At 43.6% G+C, this 18425-nt stretch overlaps 2 protein-coding genes across 8 annotated transcripts in view; one reads left to right on the top strand and one right to left on the bottom strand.

Annotated features, from left to right (window-relative positions):
• Positions 1 to 3164: 3164 nt before the first annotated feature.
• On the bottom strand, positions 3165 to 4633 carry FHIT (fragile histidine triad diadenosine triphosphatase). The gene has a single exon (XM_085601068.1). It carries the CDS (start codon positions 4495 to 4497, stop codon positions 4042 to 4044), a length of 456 nt encoding a protein of 151 aa, XP_085457194.1. The 5' UTR covers positions 4498 to 4633; the 3' UTR covers positions 3165 to 4041.
• Positions 4634 to 5103: 470 nt separating this feature from the next.
• SLC25A17 (solute carrier family 25 member 17) overlaps positions 5104 to 18425 on the top strand; it is a 218145-nt gene continuing 204823 nt past the window's right edge. For 3 of the 7 annotated variants that reach the window (XR_014960566.1, XM_085601063.1, XM_085601066.1), the window contains exon 1: positions 5394 to 5481. Coding sequence is in view for 2 of the 7 variants with exons in the window: in XM_085601063.1 (XP_085457189.1) it covers positions 5471 to 5481 (11 nt within the window). In the remaining 5 variants the exon portion in view is untranslated. Of the gene's footprint in view, positions 5271 to 5393; positions 5482 to 18425 lie in introns of those variants that run through there. The other 4 variants (XR_014960567.1, XM_085601067.1, XM_085601064.1 and 1 more) reach the window with 3 other exon arrangements.

Below are 18425 nucleotides of genomic sequence, written 5' to 3' on the forward strand. Positions count from 1 at the left end.
AGACAGGCCTTTTCAATCGGGCCAGGCAAGGCAGGGGCCGCTTGCCAGGCTGTTACTGTTAGCCAGACCCTCCCAGAGGACATATGGTTGAGGTAGAGAAGAGTGACCGGATTCTACCATGGGTAGCACTTTCTTTCCCACCAGACAAAGATTCTCCAGATTCCGCTTCAACTGAGACGGCCACAGAGGGGGACTCCAATCCCAAAACTCTGCAGAGAAGACTTCTCTATACCTCAGTTATGCCTTTGGGTGAGGTTGTGTTCGATTTACCCAGGATGCTTGGATATTGCAGACTGTTCAGGGGTTTCATCAAGTTTTATCAAACCCCAAAACAAGTATCTCTCCCTCAACAGTTACATTTTCTCGACAAGAGTGCGATTTTATAGACGCAGAAATAGAAGACCTGCTGCAGAAGCATGCAGTGGCATATTGCAACTACAGCGTTGGGGTTTTTTGCAGCAATGTCTTCTTGGTACAAAAAATGTGAGGTGGTCACAGGTTAGTTCTGAATTTAAGAGATTTCAAACAGAACTTCATATACAAACATTTCAAGATGGTGGGTATCCATCTTTTAGCGGATCTATTGCAGAAAGGGAATTGGATGGTCCGGCTGGACCTCAAAGATGTGTATCTAACCATTCCCATCTTTCCTTCTCACCGGAGATTTCTTCAATTCTGATGGAGAGGCAGGTGGTTGGAATATTTGGTCCTTTCTTTTGGGGTGGCTTCATCACCATGGTGTTTCACTAAGGTGATGAAGCCACCCCATCTCAGAGAACAGGGGATACGTATGGTAGTTTATTTGTACAACGTTCTCATCATGGCTCAATCTCAGTCATTGGCCACCCACTCATTTGCAGAGGAAAACGTCTCTCATACAGGACTTTGGTTTCGTCATCAACAGGACCAAGTTGATTCTTTGTCCTACTCAGACAATAGATTTTATGGGGTTTGTGATCAACTCTGTTGGCGCAGCTGAGGCTCCCCAAAACCAAAGTGCGACACATGAAGGAAGAAATTGGTCCTCTCTCAAAAGAAGGTTTCCTTGCGAGCGATTGCTCGCCTAGTCGGAACGTTGGTATCTTCAATCCAAGCCATTTTCAAGGGGCACAATCAGGCTCTCCAATGACTAATTATTTGGTACCTCCAGAAGGGCCTGTCGTAGATGGATCAGAATCCCCTGACAAAGGAAGTGAGGGACGAAACTCTGTTGGTGGTTGGGACATGTAGATGCCTGGCACAGCAGGACAGTCTTCGGGTCTCAACCGAAGGCAATAATTGGGTCAGCGCTTCCCGTTGGGGCTGGGGAGCAAGCTGTGGAGATATATCCATAGTCGGCAGGTGGTCTTGCCACGAATTGTCCCTCCATATCAACTGTCCAAGTTGTTGGCAGGGTCCTTTGCGATATGGACCCTCTATACCAAGATGTCTTGTTGCATCCTCTAAGCAACAACCTATGTGGCAAAGAACGATATCTGAGCACACTGTATTTAATACTGTTGCCCTCACAGCCACTTTTTGCATTTCACACCAGTTCACTCCAATTTTTTTGACCTGAGCTGCGCCATGAGGGACGCATTTTCTGCTACTTAAAATTACTACTTTTCAACCATTCCTAAAAATATTTGGGGACTGTATAGCTGTCGCCAAACTATTCCAGGACTGGAGTTGGAATACTAAATAAGCCTCCTGGATAATTTGGAGGAAAGTTGCTCTTCCCCAAATAGTCTAGAACATGAGATAGAATAGTAATTTTGACCTCCCAGTGTCCACCACGCCCACTGCTGTCCTGAGGGCACATCCCGGGGCAAGAAACTTGAAGAAGCCTCCTAGACATGTACGCTGTTTTCATGTTAGTGAATAATACCCTCTCTCTTTTTTTCCCCACATAACTTGCGTTGCTCACAATTGGCAAGATAACAAGAGTTGATAATTATGAGGACGATTAATATGGTCTTTTTTCTGTTTCTCTTCCCAAAACCATAAAGAATGAATGAGCCAATAAGCCCTAATAGTTTATAAGTTTGGCATGCAGGAATGTATATAATGTCCAACAAACCTTAGTTACTAAGATATTACTGATATTTCAGTCCTGAGGAAAGCCACAAAACCCACCGACCTGAGATAGGTGGCAGCAATATGTAGACTGACTTTTTATGCTAGCGAGCACTAATTTTCCCTGCAAGCATCACCCATGTTTTTAAGCGTGCCTGAGCACCCTATAACATATTAAACTGGGGAGGGTGCACAGGCAATTTTCATCAGAGTTAGTCGGGTTCCATCACCAACAATCCTGGCTAAGAATTCCTTTGACCACAAGGTTGAGCCCACAGAGACATAGTAGGAGCCTGGTTGAGGACTCTGATGAAGCATGCCACTTGATACTTCTAGTAGGTAAGAGTCCATTTAATAAATAGAAAGGATTCTCCCCTGGAAGGGTTGGATGTGCTGTTAATGGCTTGAGATAAACATCTCAACCAACCAGTGGCTTCCCTGGATAATAATTTGGTCTTAAAACCCTTCTGTCTTACTTAATTAGTAGGATAAAGAACTATTTTCCTAGACAGCATTATGTGAAATATGACAAAATTAGGTAATGCCATTACAAAATGTGCCACATTGCGCAGCATTATTTGCATTTTCTTGACGCAATAATTTAGTCAACCCCACTGCATAATTTGGTCTTCCCCTGTTGCATAATGCTTTTGGTCCTGTCGTTAGTCCCTGAAAATCCAAATCGCAGCGACCATTGTCAAAGGATACAGAAGACATTGGTTTGAGGCTAAATCCCAGTATTGTATTGCAGCATTTGTATTGCACTTCATATCCCTGACAAAACTGGTAAGTGTTCCAGTTTTCACCAGTTTATGATTGCCCTTTCAGAGTTAATGAAGTGTTGAAAAGTTTGTCCTAGGTTAGCCCAGCTCACAAAATATGCATAGACACAGTAGAGGGACGGTTCGTATTCTTTTTCATTCTCATGGCAGAAACCCCTTTACGATTAGAAGGAAATAGTGGATTTATTGGGTACAAGCATCTATTTGTCAGTACCGGACCAAGGCCATGAACAGTCTGGAAAGGTGGCGAGCTTCCTCCAGTCACCAGAATACGAGTTCAAGGAGATAATTTCGGGAAGCACAAGTACAATAAAAACAAGGAAACAATTATGTTGAAAGGAATATTTATTTAGCAGCACTTTTGTGTTATTAGCACAGAATGCATGTAATGATGACCGCTTCATGTTATCCATCACCATAAGCTTATGAGAGCAACCAACAAACTGATTGCACATGAAGTTGATATGGGTCTGGCGTGCACGTCTTCAAGAAGTGTCCTTTAAGCCCACTGTATTCTTCAAAGACTGACATATACTGATTTATGGTAATTGTGGACACCTTGGACTCATTCGAGAAGTCAGCTTTCGTCCTTGATTAAATCTCAAATGTAGTTAGCCATCTCCACCTCACGTAAACAACTGTCTATCTAATTTGGACTGGTAATTTGGCTCTACACAACTGGTAAGATGGACGCCGGCATCTAGATTTACAAATGTTTGCCTCAAGTATGGTGATCATCCCCACAGACTCGGTCTGATGATCAAGGTGTTTATGGAGGCCCTTGCGATGGCTCTTTCTCACCTGAGGAAGTATTCTGGAAACTTAGCAATTTTTGTTGCATTGGATCTCTACATGAGAGGTTGGCCATTGAGAGAGATACCGGCAGTGGTCTCATCTAACACGTATAAAAATTGAAGCAGTGTTTAGCGGAGGATGCTAATGTAAATCCAAGTGGACCAGCTCCAAGCAGAATAACTAAACTCAAAAAAACAAATTTAGATAGCGAATAGAGCCGGACCTTATTTATATTGTGGCCATCCTTAAAATAAGGCGTCTATGTCGTCCTCCCTGGCGTTTGATGGATAGTCCTGCCCTAGAAGTTCCTGATGTAATTCCCAGAGCCTCGGTGAATATGTTGATTCATACGAATTACAGAAACCCTCTTCCCCCTTGCCTTCACAGAAGGAACCGAACAGCACAGTCCTTAATTCTTGTCAAAGTATTTCCTAAGCTCTGCAGCTTCGATGGCCATCTCCTCCTCTGACCGCCATCTGCTAGAGGAGGCATCCTCCCCCTTGTCGTGATCTTGCAGTTGCTCGTAGATGCGGTCGTTGCGGGTAAAGTCACCGGCTCTGCGGGGAAGCACATGCACGTGGACGTGTGGCACCGTCTGTCCAGCCTCGGGCCCGTCCTGCACAGAGATGGTGAGTGAGGTGCCGTGAAAATGAGTCTCCACTATACTGGCTACACGCTGCGTGGTGTTGAAGAGGTCGCTTACCTCCTCAGGCCGCAGGTCACGGAAGCGTTCAGCTGGGCGCAGCGGGCATACCAGGACGTGACCGGGCACCACCGGCTTTCGGTTCACAAGGGCAAACGAAAGCTCGGTTCTAAGAAACACAACAGACGAGCTGATGAGGTGCTGCCCGAAGCGCAGCGTCATGGCGACAACTACAAAGGAGCCGCTCCTCAGGAGTGCTGCCCTCTCTTCAGCATGCGGCCATATCAAAAAGGATTGCTCTCTTTAGGCGCCAACAAATTGTCAAGGGACGTGAAGTCTCTTAACCATCAGGATTTATCATTGTGGTCTCTCTGGATTCTTTAAACTAAACTCAACGTGTTCCTGCGATTTTTCTGTGTCACGTCTCGTTCTCCTTTGAGTCTCTTCGGCTTATCCGTGTTTAACAGGCGCTGTTCTCCTCTGGTTATCAAAAGGTTTGATCAAGGTGTCCACTTAGGCTTACTCGTTATCCGGTGCTTCCCTGCAGCGAGGACCAGTCTTAATTTTCTTAAAACAACCTGTCAAGTAAACAGAACCCAGATGTGCGACGAAGCCCATTCAACGGTCAATCTGTCTATTCATAGTTACTGTACAGAAGCCAATCCTAGAAGAGGAAACAATTCTATCAGTGTTTGGAGAGGCCTCGGATTGGTTTAAGAGTTTCGGTATGTGATTCGTTAATGAAGCGTTGAGGCTGAGAGATTGTATCGTGGTTTAGGATTGGCTAGGGAAACTGTGGCTCATCATTGATTGGGTATAGGGTCTTACAGACTATACCACGAGATGCGATTTGTGGTGAGAGGACGCGTCAGCTGTCATACCTTTAGCACGGCTTCCTGATTTTAATTGTCTCTGTTAGTGACTGGTGCTGGCCGAAAGCATTTGGAAGCTCCGTTTTTTGTGAGCGGAGCCGGTGAGTGGACTCCAGTACCTAGGTTCGATTACGCAGCTGCGATTGTTTTACTATAGCCCCTTTCTCACGAGCGCATTTCCTACTTTGCGCACGGCGCTTGACTCTGCCCCCTCGCGGTGTCACGCCCCCCTAGCGTAGCCACGCCCCTGGAAATGAATAGAACTACACTTTGCTGTCTAGTTGCTCTAGAGGAGGGCCGTTACCTAGCTCACTTGAAAGGGGATGACTTTAAGGTACTGCTGTGGTCTGCAAATTTGACCTATTTATTCCATGTCAAAATGGACCTGTTATCAGTCATAACGTTAATCTAGTAATCTCTTGCAGTTTTTGTTTGCAGATTTATATAGCGTGATCTCGACCCGAAGGTATTGGAGCGCTTTACATGAGCACCAGTTACGTTACACAAGGACACATTCATTTGTAAGCTTAGGAGTTCGCACCTGCCGTCTGGCTGTAATTGCCTGGCTGAATTCGGTGAACACAATCCACAATGTTAAAACAATCAAATTCCATAGTGAGAAAACCGGGGCACGACCCAAAGGCGTAGGAGACACTACATTTTGTGAGAAGGGGGACAGGGGCAATATTTTGGAATTTTCCAGTGACCCTAACAAATCGCCCATTGTCTGCGAGCCGTATGCTCCGTTAAACGAATACGATCACATAGTTTTGTAGTGAAACATTGAAACAGGCAGGCATGCATTCTAGGGAGACCAGATCGTGCGACCCAAAAACCAGGACATTTTGCAAAAATAGAGGAAGGGTTACAGATTTACATCAATAAAGTGGCAAAGAATGACAGCCCCCCTCCTCATGGAAACACAGAAGAGGCACTAAGAAAATTGATAAACTGTAATTTTTAAAACCACCATCATACCTGTTAATTAAATTGCTTACTCTTTACAGCTGTTTACTAGCCCTGCTTTGGAACACCTAAAAAAGTGCCTTTCACTGTTTTCAGTTTACCCTCTCAAAACACTGGGACATGAGCCAATTTTACCAAAATTTGCCAAGACAACTGTTGAAAAACCAGGACAGTCCAGGCAAATCCTGGACACCCGGTCACCCTAATGTAGTCACAGTTTGCAAGTATGCTTTAATTGTTATTTACATTCACAAAGTAATCAGATCAAATGTGAAAAAACAGGGTTTCAAATCTTATATCTTCATGCACAAGCAAACAAACGTGGGACCAAAAAAGGAAGAATAAACTAAATGCTCTTCGCAACGTTCCTAAACCTCAAAATGCAATTGGACTAATATTGGAATGTATTGTAGACAGGCTGCAGGCACACAGAGCAGTAGTAGCAGATACATGTCTACTTTCCAAAAGTGGCATATCTAAAATAGGAATGTGAAATCCAACCTTGATGCGAGTTGGCCTAACGGCTAGGGCACTCGACCTCGGACCTGGGGGAACTGGGTTCGAGTCTCGGTAAAGACACTAAACATCCTGTGATTCTGGGCAAATCACTTAATCTCCCCGTGCCTAACAAAAAAAAAATGAATGTGTGTCCTCATGTAACGTAACTGGTGTTATGTAAAGCGCTCTGATACCTGATTGGATTTGGGTCAAGTTCGCGCTATATAAAACTCTGCTTAAAAAAAAAAAACTTTACCTGTAAAGAGGATTTATCATCACTGTTCCAAAGATATAAAACTTGACACAGCTACTCCTTTCTAACCAGGAATTACAGCTTAAAAGTTTATTAAGGAATTCCCAATGTTAATCTATGTGAGGAGTAGGCCTCACAATAGTGGAAAACAAATGTAGGTGTTTTTCGCTACAAGGACATAAACGTAAAAGTACATGTCGTACCTTTTAGTAACATAGCCCTCTGCCCTATGGGCGATCTAGGGCCTACCTTAGGAGTGATGTATGTGTAATAATAGGGAAGTTTAAGTCTTGGCAAGGGGTTTTTAGTGGCAAGTCTACATGGCAGTAAAACTGCACAAACAGATTCTGTAGTGACAGGCCTGAGAAGTTTAAAAGGCTACTTGTGTGGGTAGCACAATCAGTGCTGCAGGCCCACTAGTAGCATTTTATTTACAGGCCCTGGGTATATGGTATTCCACTTTACAAGGGACTTACAGGTAAACTAAATATGACAATCAGGTATACACTAATGTCACCATGTTTTAGTGGAGAAACCTTGCACTTTAGCCCTAGTCAGCAGTGGTAAAGTGCTCAGAGTCCTACGGCCAACAAAAAGAGCAAAAAGAGTAGGTAAGCAGGCAAAATGTTTGGGGGAAGACCACCCTAAGGCTGACAGGTCTAATAGTATGGTTTAGGATTCTGTGTATCTGTTTGAGTATTGAAGTCCGTCAGATCCCATCCCTTTTGGAAGCTTCTGGTTTACCAGGACGCAAGAAGGCGAGTGAGAATAGTTTCTTTAACACTGGAAGTTTATCACACTCTTGTGACTGAAGGGTGGAGAATCCCTTAATTCATCGCAAAGTATACAACACAATACAGAAACTTTTGTTGTCAAGTTTAGGAAAAGCTTAATTGCAGATGGATGATATGAGTGTAGAGTGCAATCAAACCGCATTATCTTGCACAAAAATATAAGAAGCCCTATGAGCTATATTTGCAATAAGAATTAGCCTGGTATGGGATGCTCACAAAAATGAGATGTACAGTGTTTGTGTGGAAGAGAGATGCTTACCAATGTAAAAAAAAGCCTGCTGTGCGAGACACATATGAGATGCTCACGGGAGGCAGGTATAGTGAGATATGAAGAGTGAGATGTGTGTGGGCAAAGCTCAGGTATGAGATATTAGTGATGAACTCCAGAAGCATAGTGTTTGTGTGTGAAGCTTGCAAATGATTACAGTGAGTGGAAGGTCACAAATGAGTAGTGCGTGGAATGCACTAAATCACAAAAACTTTGTTATATATAGGAGGCTCACAAAAGCTGTAAAATGCTGAAACTAGCAAATATGCCTCGGGCAAGGATTATTCGAGCCAAAATATTGACCATTTAATTGAAACAGTGATTGAAGGCGTGGAGGCCTTACTCAAGACAATGATAATGTATTTACAAGTGTAATTTGGGGAGTTGATTATTAACAGTTAAGTAATCTTTGGAGAACAGTTCTTGCTACCAAGAAAAGGAGTGGCTTGGTTTGGTAGCTCTGATACGGACATAATTTTTGCGAAGGTATGGCTGGTGTATTTGCTTTTATGTAAAGAAGCTCAGAGGAAAAACACACACGATGTGTGATAACTTTAACAATATTTGGACGTGAGGGGGAGGATTATTGGTACCTTGCCTCTTTGAGGACAATATTTGCCCAAAGGTTACAGAATTTATATATGCATGTTTTGATTGCTTGGAGAAGCTTGAGTGAAGATGCCCTTGATCTGGTTGAATTGAAAACATTGATCCTTGGAGGAGTTACTGATTCACTATGCCTTTGTGAAACACTATATCCCATATTTTATGGAATAGTATATTATAGATCCAACCAAATAACTTCCTATTTGTGGCTGTGGTACTTGATGGCCACGTGTATTTAACCACTTCTTTGTAGAACTGTGTGTGACGCACCTAGGCTGATGATTTGAGTCTTGTGCAACAAATAATGTACATAGAGTTTACTATGAGTAAATATGACATATATTTATATAAACCTGCAACTTTTGGGAAGTGTGAAGAGGGGAATCCAGCAGCTGGAAGAGCAAAAACTGTATTTGTCCTGTGCCCAGCTTTGCAGTACAGGAAAATTGTTTGTAGTGGAAGCTCGGATAAGAAGACATTGAGAACCAGTATTTAGGCCATGCTTCAGGGAAAAAAACAAAAACATGGAGATGAAGTGAAGCCGGCATGCGTAGAGATGCGGCTATCAATGAAAACGAAGAAAAAAAGGGTAACAATGAAGCCAATCAATATTAAGTAGGGGGGGCTAAAAGACACTTTATATGTGCCTCTTAGTAGCCACTTTCTTAGTGTTTAGCAGTACCTTAAGCTAAGTTAGACTGAATGATGTGTCCAGGATCACACTATGTTGGGTGGAGGTGAAGTGGATCCAGAATTAAAATAAGAAGTTTCGCCGTCACACTGGCTGTAGTGAAGACCTTGTCTTTTCCGCTCATTAAACACAGCATTATTCAGACTTAAACAGCAACGAGTAAGGGAAACTCTCAGAAGTGTCTAGGGAAACGACTTCAGTTGTCTTGGAAGCTAGCGACTAAAATATGAGTTTGTCTGAGGAGGAGCTGTCCCACCACACAGCGTTTTTTTTTTTCTTCTAATTTCATTTTTTTTTTTTTAAACAAATTTTATTGTGTCAATTTAGCCATCGCCATGCAGATCCCTGTAACCCAGAGACGTCTGCCATATCCTTCATACATGTAAATACAGGCAATAGACAATTGTATATTAAATAAAAAAAAACCCTCAACCCCCCTTCCCACCTCCCACCCCTCCACCCAACAGCCAATGATCGCACTTCCTCCAACTAGTCTTACTCTCCCCCTTCTGTCCATCCCGCTCTCCCCACGCATCTTGCACGCCCCCGCGCTACTTCCCCAGGGCCCCAACGGCCGTGTACAGCTGCCCCTATGGATCGATCTCCCTCTCTACGGGGGGTTCCAGCCCAATTTCACGTTAGTCTGCCCGTCGTTTCCAGATCTTATAGTGCTTGCGTGGGCACCCACTGGCCTCGAAAACGGGCTGCTCCAGCCCCATACAGAAATCCAGGCCGTTCTTCCATCTCGTCATGGAAGGGGCTCGTGCCGCCTTCCACTCCCTTGCAATATCCCGCTTGGCCAGTGTGAGTCCCAGCAACATAAGATGGCGTTTGTATATATCACCCCCTATATCCTCCATGACATGAAGTAGAGCCAGCCGCGGCGAGCGGGGGAGCTCCCACCCCAGCACCTCCGAGAGGCACGCCAACACTCCCCTCCAGAATTTATCTAGGGATACGCACTGCCATATAGTGTGGAAGAATGTGCCCTCTTCCTTGCCACACCTCAGGCACTCCGGGGATGCAATCAGCCCCGCCCGCCACAACCGCGCCCTCGTGAAATATACCCTGTGCAGGTATTTAAATTGAACCAACCGGAGCCTCATGGCTATAGCTGCACCGCGCGGGGCGGCCAGCGCCTCCCTCCAATCCTCCTCTTCCAGGGCGCCCACATCTGCCTCCCAATCCTAATTTCATTTTTTTAAATTGATTTTAATTAACAGATACATTAGCATTTCTTTAGCGGATTCAACCAAACTTAGTATGTATTACAGTGATTACAGATACATGAGATATGTGTTCAGCTGAACCCATCTACATGACTTGCAGGGAAAATAGGTATAGGGTGATAGCAAGAAAGTGACAGTAAAGAAAGGAGTGAAAGGAGAGTACGGGGAAGGCTCTGTAGCTATGAGTCAAGCTGGGGTTAGCCTGTAGCGAAAAGTGGCAGACCAGCAAGGTCCACCTCCCTTTGGCGTCTCTCTGCACTTTGTTGACAGAGTTCCAGATTTGCTTTCTCCGTGCCCCCGAGAGGGCTGGATTGTATTCAAGGGGGTTCGTAAGAGTCTAAGTATGTGTCGAGTGACTCCACATCCCCCTAGTTGCTGGCCTCCAGGGTGAGTTCTGCAGAGTAATGTTATCTGCGCCTCTTAGGTACGTCACCCAGTTAAGCCAGTCTTTGTATGAGGTCTTGGCTGTGTCCTTCCAGTTATTCAGGACCATTTTCACTGCAGCAGGTCAAGTAGGTCTCTGTCGTGATCTGATCTTAATCCTGTGGTCATGAATGCGGTGACGATGGAGGAGAATTCAGCTGTTAGAGTGCAGTTCAGTACCTTACTAATGAAATCAAAGATTTTGTCCCAGAATGGTTTATCACTTCTAAACCGTGTAGATAATTGAATGCTGGTGAAGAATGGGTCATTTCTCCTACACATAGAAAAAGCATTGAAGAAAAACACAAATGGTTAATGACATTGGCAAATGTGAATTTTACAGTATCAGTGTGGAAAATGAGAACTGTTTTGCATTACAGGGTCACTGTCGACACTGGGCAAAAAAGTGCCCTACTGCTCGCCTTTGGATAGTGTAGGTGGACATGCATTCATATAGGATTCTAGAAATATAGCACATACATTCTATGGTGGGGTACTCTGTTTGAAATGTGTTCAAAGAACGTAAAATTATGTTTTAATAATGGGGCTTGCATTTATTATGGTTTTGGGCTAACGACTATCATGAACACTAATAGCAAAAAGAATGTGATGTGCTGACAGTGACCTCTATTATAGCTAATCTTAAATAAAGATACGTCACTGCTGTCACCTCCTGTAATAGATAGACTTGTGTGGAAAATTATGAGGAAGGTTAAAGAGCAGCAAGGTTTGCTGAGGGTTTGGGACAGCTATCTGTTGGAGTGGGGTCTCATTTTACTTGTTTGGATTAGGGACCATGGTCATTAAGTTATGTAACTGGTGGAAGGAGATGTCTCCATCCAACAATAATAAGATGACACCCTAATCTATTTTAACAAGTCTTCACCACTGGACATGCTCATTCTGTGCTTGAAAACATTTACAACATTTAAAGAACTTCTTTATTCTAAATCCACACAAAAAATAATTCATCCTGTTCTTCTTCAAGGACAAAAAGTCTTTCAACCCTAACCTGCTGACGCAATTGCACATTAATAGTTAAAGATTTGTAGAGTGCAACAGCTACTCAATAGAGCGTCCCAGAGCTAAATAGCAAGTCTGATCCCTAAATAACAAAGGTACTAAAAGGAAAAAACCAAAGAACCAGGTCTTAAGAAGCTGCTTAAAGGTCAGAATGTCCCTGGAAGCATTGAGCTGACCTGGGAGAACATTTCACTTCCTAGCAGGCCGGTAAGAGAAGGCGCTACCGCTCCACTTTTTTCGTCTGAAATGAGGAATTTCTACCAGCAAAGAGTTGGATGACCAAAGAGACCGGGCTGGTTGGTAAGGTGTGAATCTGTTGACAAATACAGGTGAAAAGTTCTGTGTGCCAGAACCAAACCTTTGAACCTCACGCATTCTTTTATAGGGAACCAGTGCTGTTCCTTTAGGCCTGGCTGAATGTGGGCTCTCTTGGAAAGGCGTAGTAGAAGCCTGGCAGGAATATTCTGCACCAGCTGTAATCTCTTCAGGAGATTGGCAGGTATGCCCAGTACAGAGAGTTAGCATAATCCAGCATTGAGGTGATCAAGGCCTAGATCACCATTTCCTCCTGCGGGAAGGGGAGGAGTTAGAGGAACGTTCACGTTCATGTTTTTAGTAGTCCAAAACAGGTTCCCACTACCCCCTAGTGGGGCTAAAGAAGCAGTAGTATTGAATTTTACCACAAGACTGCATTCTACAGTGGCAGGGGGAGCATCCTTGGGCCAATGGTAATTGTCCCAGCTGAGCAAGGGGGACCCCAAAGAGCAGAATTTCTGTCTTATTAGTATTACATTGAAGGCCACTATCTCGCATCCTCTGAAACCCAGAAGTCAAGCAGGTCTGGAAGTTACGCAGGTCTGGAAGTTGCGCAGTGCATTAGGTGAATTTCTGTCCAGGGGGAGGAGCAGTTGCGTATCATCTGCATAAGATATTGTTTGTATTCCAAATGATTCAATTAAGTGTGCCAAAAGGGTCATATACACATTGAAAACAATGTGGGGCTTAGTGCAGACCCCTTAGGGACCCCATAACCCAATGGGTTTGGATCAGAGGCAAAAGGGACCATCCAGACTGACTGAGACCTGTCTGTCAAAAAGGAACGAAGCCATGCCAAAGCAGATCCACAGACACCTATGGCTTTGAGGTGCTGCAGGAGTATTGAATGCGAGACTGTGTCAAAAGCTGCGGGCAGAGGAAGGAGAATCAGTGCCACCTGCTTCCCTTGATCTACCACTAGCCTCACTCTATCTGAGACCTCTAACAGTGTGGTCTCTGTGCTGAGACCTGGGTGGAAGCCCCACTGGGTTATGCAAAGAAGCACTTTTTTTCTCAAAAAGCAGAGAGCTGCTTGTTAATGAGTTTTTTTCTAAATTTGTGGTAAACAATGGCAGCAGAGAAATGGGACAGAAATTGGCAAGATTGGTCTTGTCTGCGGAGGGTTTGTTTAAAAGAGGAATCATCTTGGCCTGCTTCCAACCCCTGAGAACTGTGGCAAATGAATTTACTGATTTATAAGCTGGTTTATAACAGGGTAGTTGGGTCTACAGTTGGCTGCAAGAATATAAGGAGGACAGGGGTCATCTGGCAACCCTAATTTACAGGCACTCGGGGCCTGAGCAGAATCCTCAAGTGAAATCAAGCCTAAATTCTGTAGCAATCGGCCACAAGAGGGCACTATTTCTACTTGCAGTGCAGTGTGGTCATTGATACTCATCGAGGCGGTGTCCGTGAGATATAAAGTTGGACAGTTGCATACATAAATTAAGAAAAGGTTTTAAAGGCTGAAACAAGGCTTCTGAGCGTATAAACTTTATGAGGATTTTAAATATCTCCCCAAACTTGTTTTGAGACATGTCAATCTGATCTGTAAAAAAGTCAGACTGAGCTTTCTTAATTGCACGATGGTAGATATTTAGAGCCTTCTTATATATCGCTTTGTCGTTTTTTAAAAGAAAACATCTTTAAGAAGTAAAGTAATACAACTTCTTAATCTGTGGTATACATGTTCAAATCACCGTTAAAGTGCCATACATTAGAACTCAATATAAAATAAATAATGATATTATCGACATTGAAGTACCAGTGGTATTGTCGTACAAATTTGACATGTACACTTCCAGAGTGTTACAAGGTCCAGCAGGACGTACAGCACAATTTAAACGTCGTAATGTATTACACAGTCCGTTCCTACCTCTCTATCTTAACCTAATTCAATTATAACCCCACCCCACAGACATATATCGGTTTGTCATTACAAAGGAAATGAAGCCTCCAATCCCTTTCCATTTTCTTACAGTGCCTACAAAACACTTTAAGCTCCTCACTAACCCAAGGTGTTGGCTGTCTTTTTCCTGAGGAATTAACATCTCTGTGTTGAATAGGTAGGATGTGGTTAACCACCTGTGTAAGCAAGTAGTCGGCCGACTGACATCGACCTCCATGTCCTCAGTCATAGGTAGAGAGTACTTACTTAAGGCAAGACTAAATTCCGTAGAAGAGACAGTGACCCAATTACGATGCCGTAGAGGACAGCAAAACCCTCATCCATGAGGGCCGAGGTCCTGTGACCAATGGAAGTGAATGAGCATATTCAGATCAATTCTTGGGACTAATTTGGAGTTCCGAAACTTGAGTATTAGAAAAAATTGTATCAAAGGTGTGACCTGCGATGTGAGTGGGCTGAGTCACAAACTGTGACATATCCTTAGATGGCATATGCTCCAAAAGAAGTTGACCATACGGGTCAGAAGATGTGCTCACAAGTATATTAAGGTCCCCTAGAACCGGTAAATTCAAGTATTTCAACATATACTCCGAAAGGAACTCGTCCAGGGAAGACAGAACCACCCTGCATGCCTGGGGAGTAATAGATTAGCATGCCAGCTAGGAATTTATTTGCGGGCAATGAAATGCAAAAGCCCATAGATCAAGCTTCTTCAACGAGTAGCTCATGAGCTACTGGAAATTCTCCAGCTACTTGTAAGTAGCTCTCCTATGTGCAGCCTAGTGAACTAAATTGGAAGCTTTTGCTTGGTTGAATCAATGTATGTATATTAAAACTGAAAAGCTTGTATTCAAGATGAAAATATGTATATTTTCAGAACTAGTAAGTTGGTGTTTGGGAAAAAATGGTTGAATTTCCAATATTTATGTAAAGGGAATATTTCAGTAATAAAAATCAAACGGTATTGGGGAGCTAATATTAACTTGCGGCAAATGGCATTGTGTTACCCATGTAGAGGCATGCCAAAGCATTTTTTAAAATACTGCTGGCAGCCATGCCTGGCGCATTGAGGTGATCACTGCTGGTTAATCTTGCTTGTGGTGGCCACTAAAGTAACCTTGTCTCATGTAGTTACCCTTACAGCTCTAGTAATATTAGTTGCTCAGGAAGATTTTCATTGAAAATAAGTAGCTCTTATTACAAAAAAAGGTTGGAGAACCATGCCATAAACTCATAGACATTGTTGACTTCCCACCAATCTCACCCACTGTTGAATCTCTCATCATCATGTTTGACTCCTCTGTATAAAAAAAATCTTTAAAGTGGTAAATTTTTACCTCTGGGTCTTGAAAAGATGAAGCCATTCTTGTCTCTTTTCTACTAAAAATACTGTAATGACTGGACTTCGGCCACGCCGTCCTTGTGGGTGTCTCAGAAGCCTGTCGCTTACCACTAAAACTGTCCTACATGCTAAATTAGACAAATGTCTTTATCTCTGAAATTCAATCACATTATTAATTCCAGTCAAGTTATACTGGCCTCTTAAATCACTAATGTAACCAAAACACTTTTACTCAACTGTTTACAGGAGATGTCCCAGGACTGAATCTAGGATCCAGTCCTGTGGTAAAGAAAAGTAATCAAAAAAGTAATCTATTGTATTTAACTAGAAATTCCCATTGAGCTCAATGTATAATTGTGTTTGAAATGGTGTTGCCTATTGCAACAACTGTAGCTATTGCATTCCAAAGTTTATTGCCTATTGAAAAGTATTTATCTAAAGCATCTCATTCTGAGAAAGTATATTTTGATACCTATTATTGGCTCTAAAATAAAGCAACCATATATTTTTAGATACAAACCATTGGCCTAGAGTTCAGTTCTTGAGTGTGTGAGACCATTTGCTGACTGAGTGTGTACAACAAATGCTTTACACTGTCCTCTGATACTGCCTTACTGCTCGACCAAGCTACCACTTTAGAGAGTAAGGTTATATCTAACTTTAGCCTCTGCCAAACCTCTGGGAACTGTGGACTCTGTGCACACGGTACCTATTTGGGAACAGTATATACAGAGCCACTTTCTTACATGAAGGTTTTAACTAACTGTACAATACATTTAAACATTTAAACTAAAACTAAACTAGTTTTGATTTGCTTCATTCACCTAACAGGTTATTGACCTCAGTGATTCAACTTCAGATTACCCCAAAATAATTTTTATTATCCATTTGTCCTCATCCCAGTCATTACTAATGAGGTGGATCCCACCTTCTGACAGGAAAAGAAAATCAGGAAGTAATGGTAGTCAGACAGTAATCCTGCCTACACTAATGATCATTTTTAATAGTATTGCTATCCGTCGTTATACCCATTAATGTTTCCTGGTCCACGACTAAGACCAGGAGGGTAGGTATGGGCCCCCTGCTGGGCATAGGCTTCTAGCGTTGCACCTCTAAGATCTTTGCGCAACCGTGCCATGTGTCACTCAGGGGTCACACTAATACAAATGTCTCACTAGCAGAGCATTACAGCACTGAAGTCATTTGTCAAGCATTTCAGAGCTTTTCCAGATGACCCCTGGAGTCATTTGTACTGCTTCTTTAAAAGTTCTGAGAGCTGACTGTGACAGTGCTGTACTTAACTGATGCTGCCATCTATCATACCCGGGATTGAAGAGGTCACCTGTTTGTTGGATACTGTAGCGGGTGCGGCCCTCTCCATTTTGCATCTTTGAAAATCATAATTGTCATGACACAGTTGGTGAGGGGCATCAGTCTGACACACCATTATTTCAGCTGATACTGAAGCCTACCATTGTAGTCTGCGCAGACCATATGTTGCAAAGCTTTCACCGGGCTGCCAGTTACTTTTATCCCAACTGGCATGGAGGCTTTGTGTCTGCTGCTGGAGTTCGTGCAGACCCTCACTTATTTTACTGACAAACTGAGTAGAGGGTCTGCCACTAAGCCTTTGTTCTGCTGGCCTAGACTGGTAATTTCTACCAGATATGACTTCTAGTAAGCAAGCAGGCAGCACTCTTTAGCAACGAGGCATCCATGTAGGGAGGAATGCTACACAGATAAAAGCATGGATCGGTCAACCTGCAGTCAAAGAGCAGTGCTTATGGCTACAGAGGGCTGTCAGAAGTAGCTGGGACCCCCACCCTCATCTATAATTTCAGAAATATCTGAAATAGGACTCAGGTCTGTGACATTGTATGAGAACTTAAGAAGCTTTATGACCATTTTCAGACTTACTCTAGACTACGAAATTGGACAAAAAAATAGATACACGTCTAAAAACGATCTCATTGCATGTCCAGAAATGCCTTATTCCACATGCTTTGAAAGTGTCACACAGAAACATTCAAGAGTCACACACGCACACACTGAACACTTGAAAATGTCACACATAAGCAGCCAGAAAAATTGACAGCTATGTTGCCGTGCTGGGTACAGGCAGTTTGCAGTGCACTTTAAGTGAGCCTCCGGGAAGTGAAGGCATGGATCCGAGTTGCCTGGCGAGCTGTAGGCGGATCTTGCCTAACCCCTTTAGAGGTTGTGGGTTTGGTGAGTAGATAAGAGGTTGTTCTTTCCGCTTACCTATGTGTAAGGGTTGAAGAAATATGGGAGAGTTCCTGCGCCTCGTTTTTTAGGTCTCGCCTACGCAACACACATGCGCTGCATAGGAGGGGACCTCTTGGAATCGATAAGCTTTTTTGCCCAAAAAAGTGCACGCTTTGCATTGCTTTCAATTGCAACGCATGCACATTTGGCGTTTCCCTTGCGGAGCGAGCTTTGGCGACATCTGTTTGTAATTATCTTGCAAACAGAGGGTGCCCCTGCTCGCTCCCGCAAGGGAAACGCTGTGTGCGTTTCTTTTATTTTTGCTTTTCGCTCGTGCCTTCGCAGAATCGCAGCTGCTGAGTGCGTGCCGTGAAGCAGTCCTACTGACCGTCTGTGCAGTCCATTTTCTGCCCGCCGTCGCCGCTGCTGGTCATTCAATTTACTCCTATCTGTGGTTTAATGCGTGCAATGTCGCCTGGGTCAGAGGTCAAGACCTCACTTCCCCTGGTGCTCACTGTACCTTTTTGTTCAGCAACAAGCTGCAGTTTGGCTAGTCGCGCTGCGACTCCTCTCGTGGACGGGAGCGAGGCACATGGTCATATGGCGTTCAGCGCGAGCGCGCGCGCACCACTCGCCGCTTGTCTTGTAAGCTTTCACTTTCGTGAAAGTTTGCAGCCTTGTTTGTTTGCAGCCAGGGAGCCCTGTCGTTCATCCGCGCAGCCATCAAGAGAAGTA

This window comes from Triturus cristatus, chromosome 4_2 (genome assembly GCF_964204655.1).
Source record: "Triturus cristatus chromosome 4_2, aTriCri1.1, whole genome shotgun sequence".
NCBI lineage: Eukaryota > Metazoa > Chordata > Amphibia > Caudata > Salamandridae > Triturus > Triturus cristatus.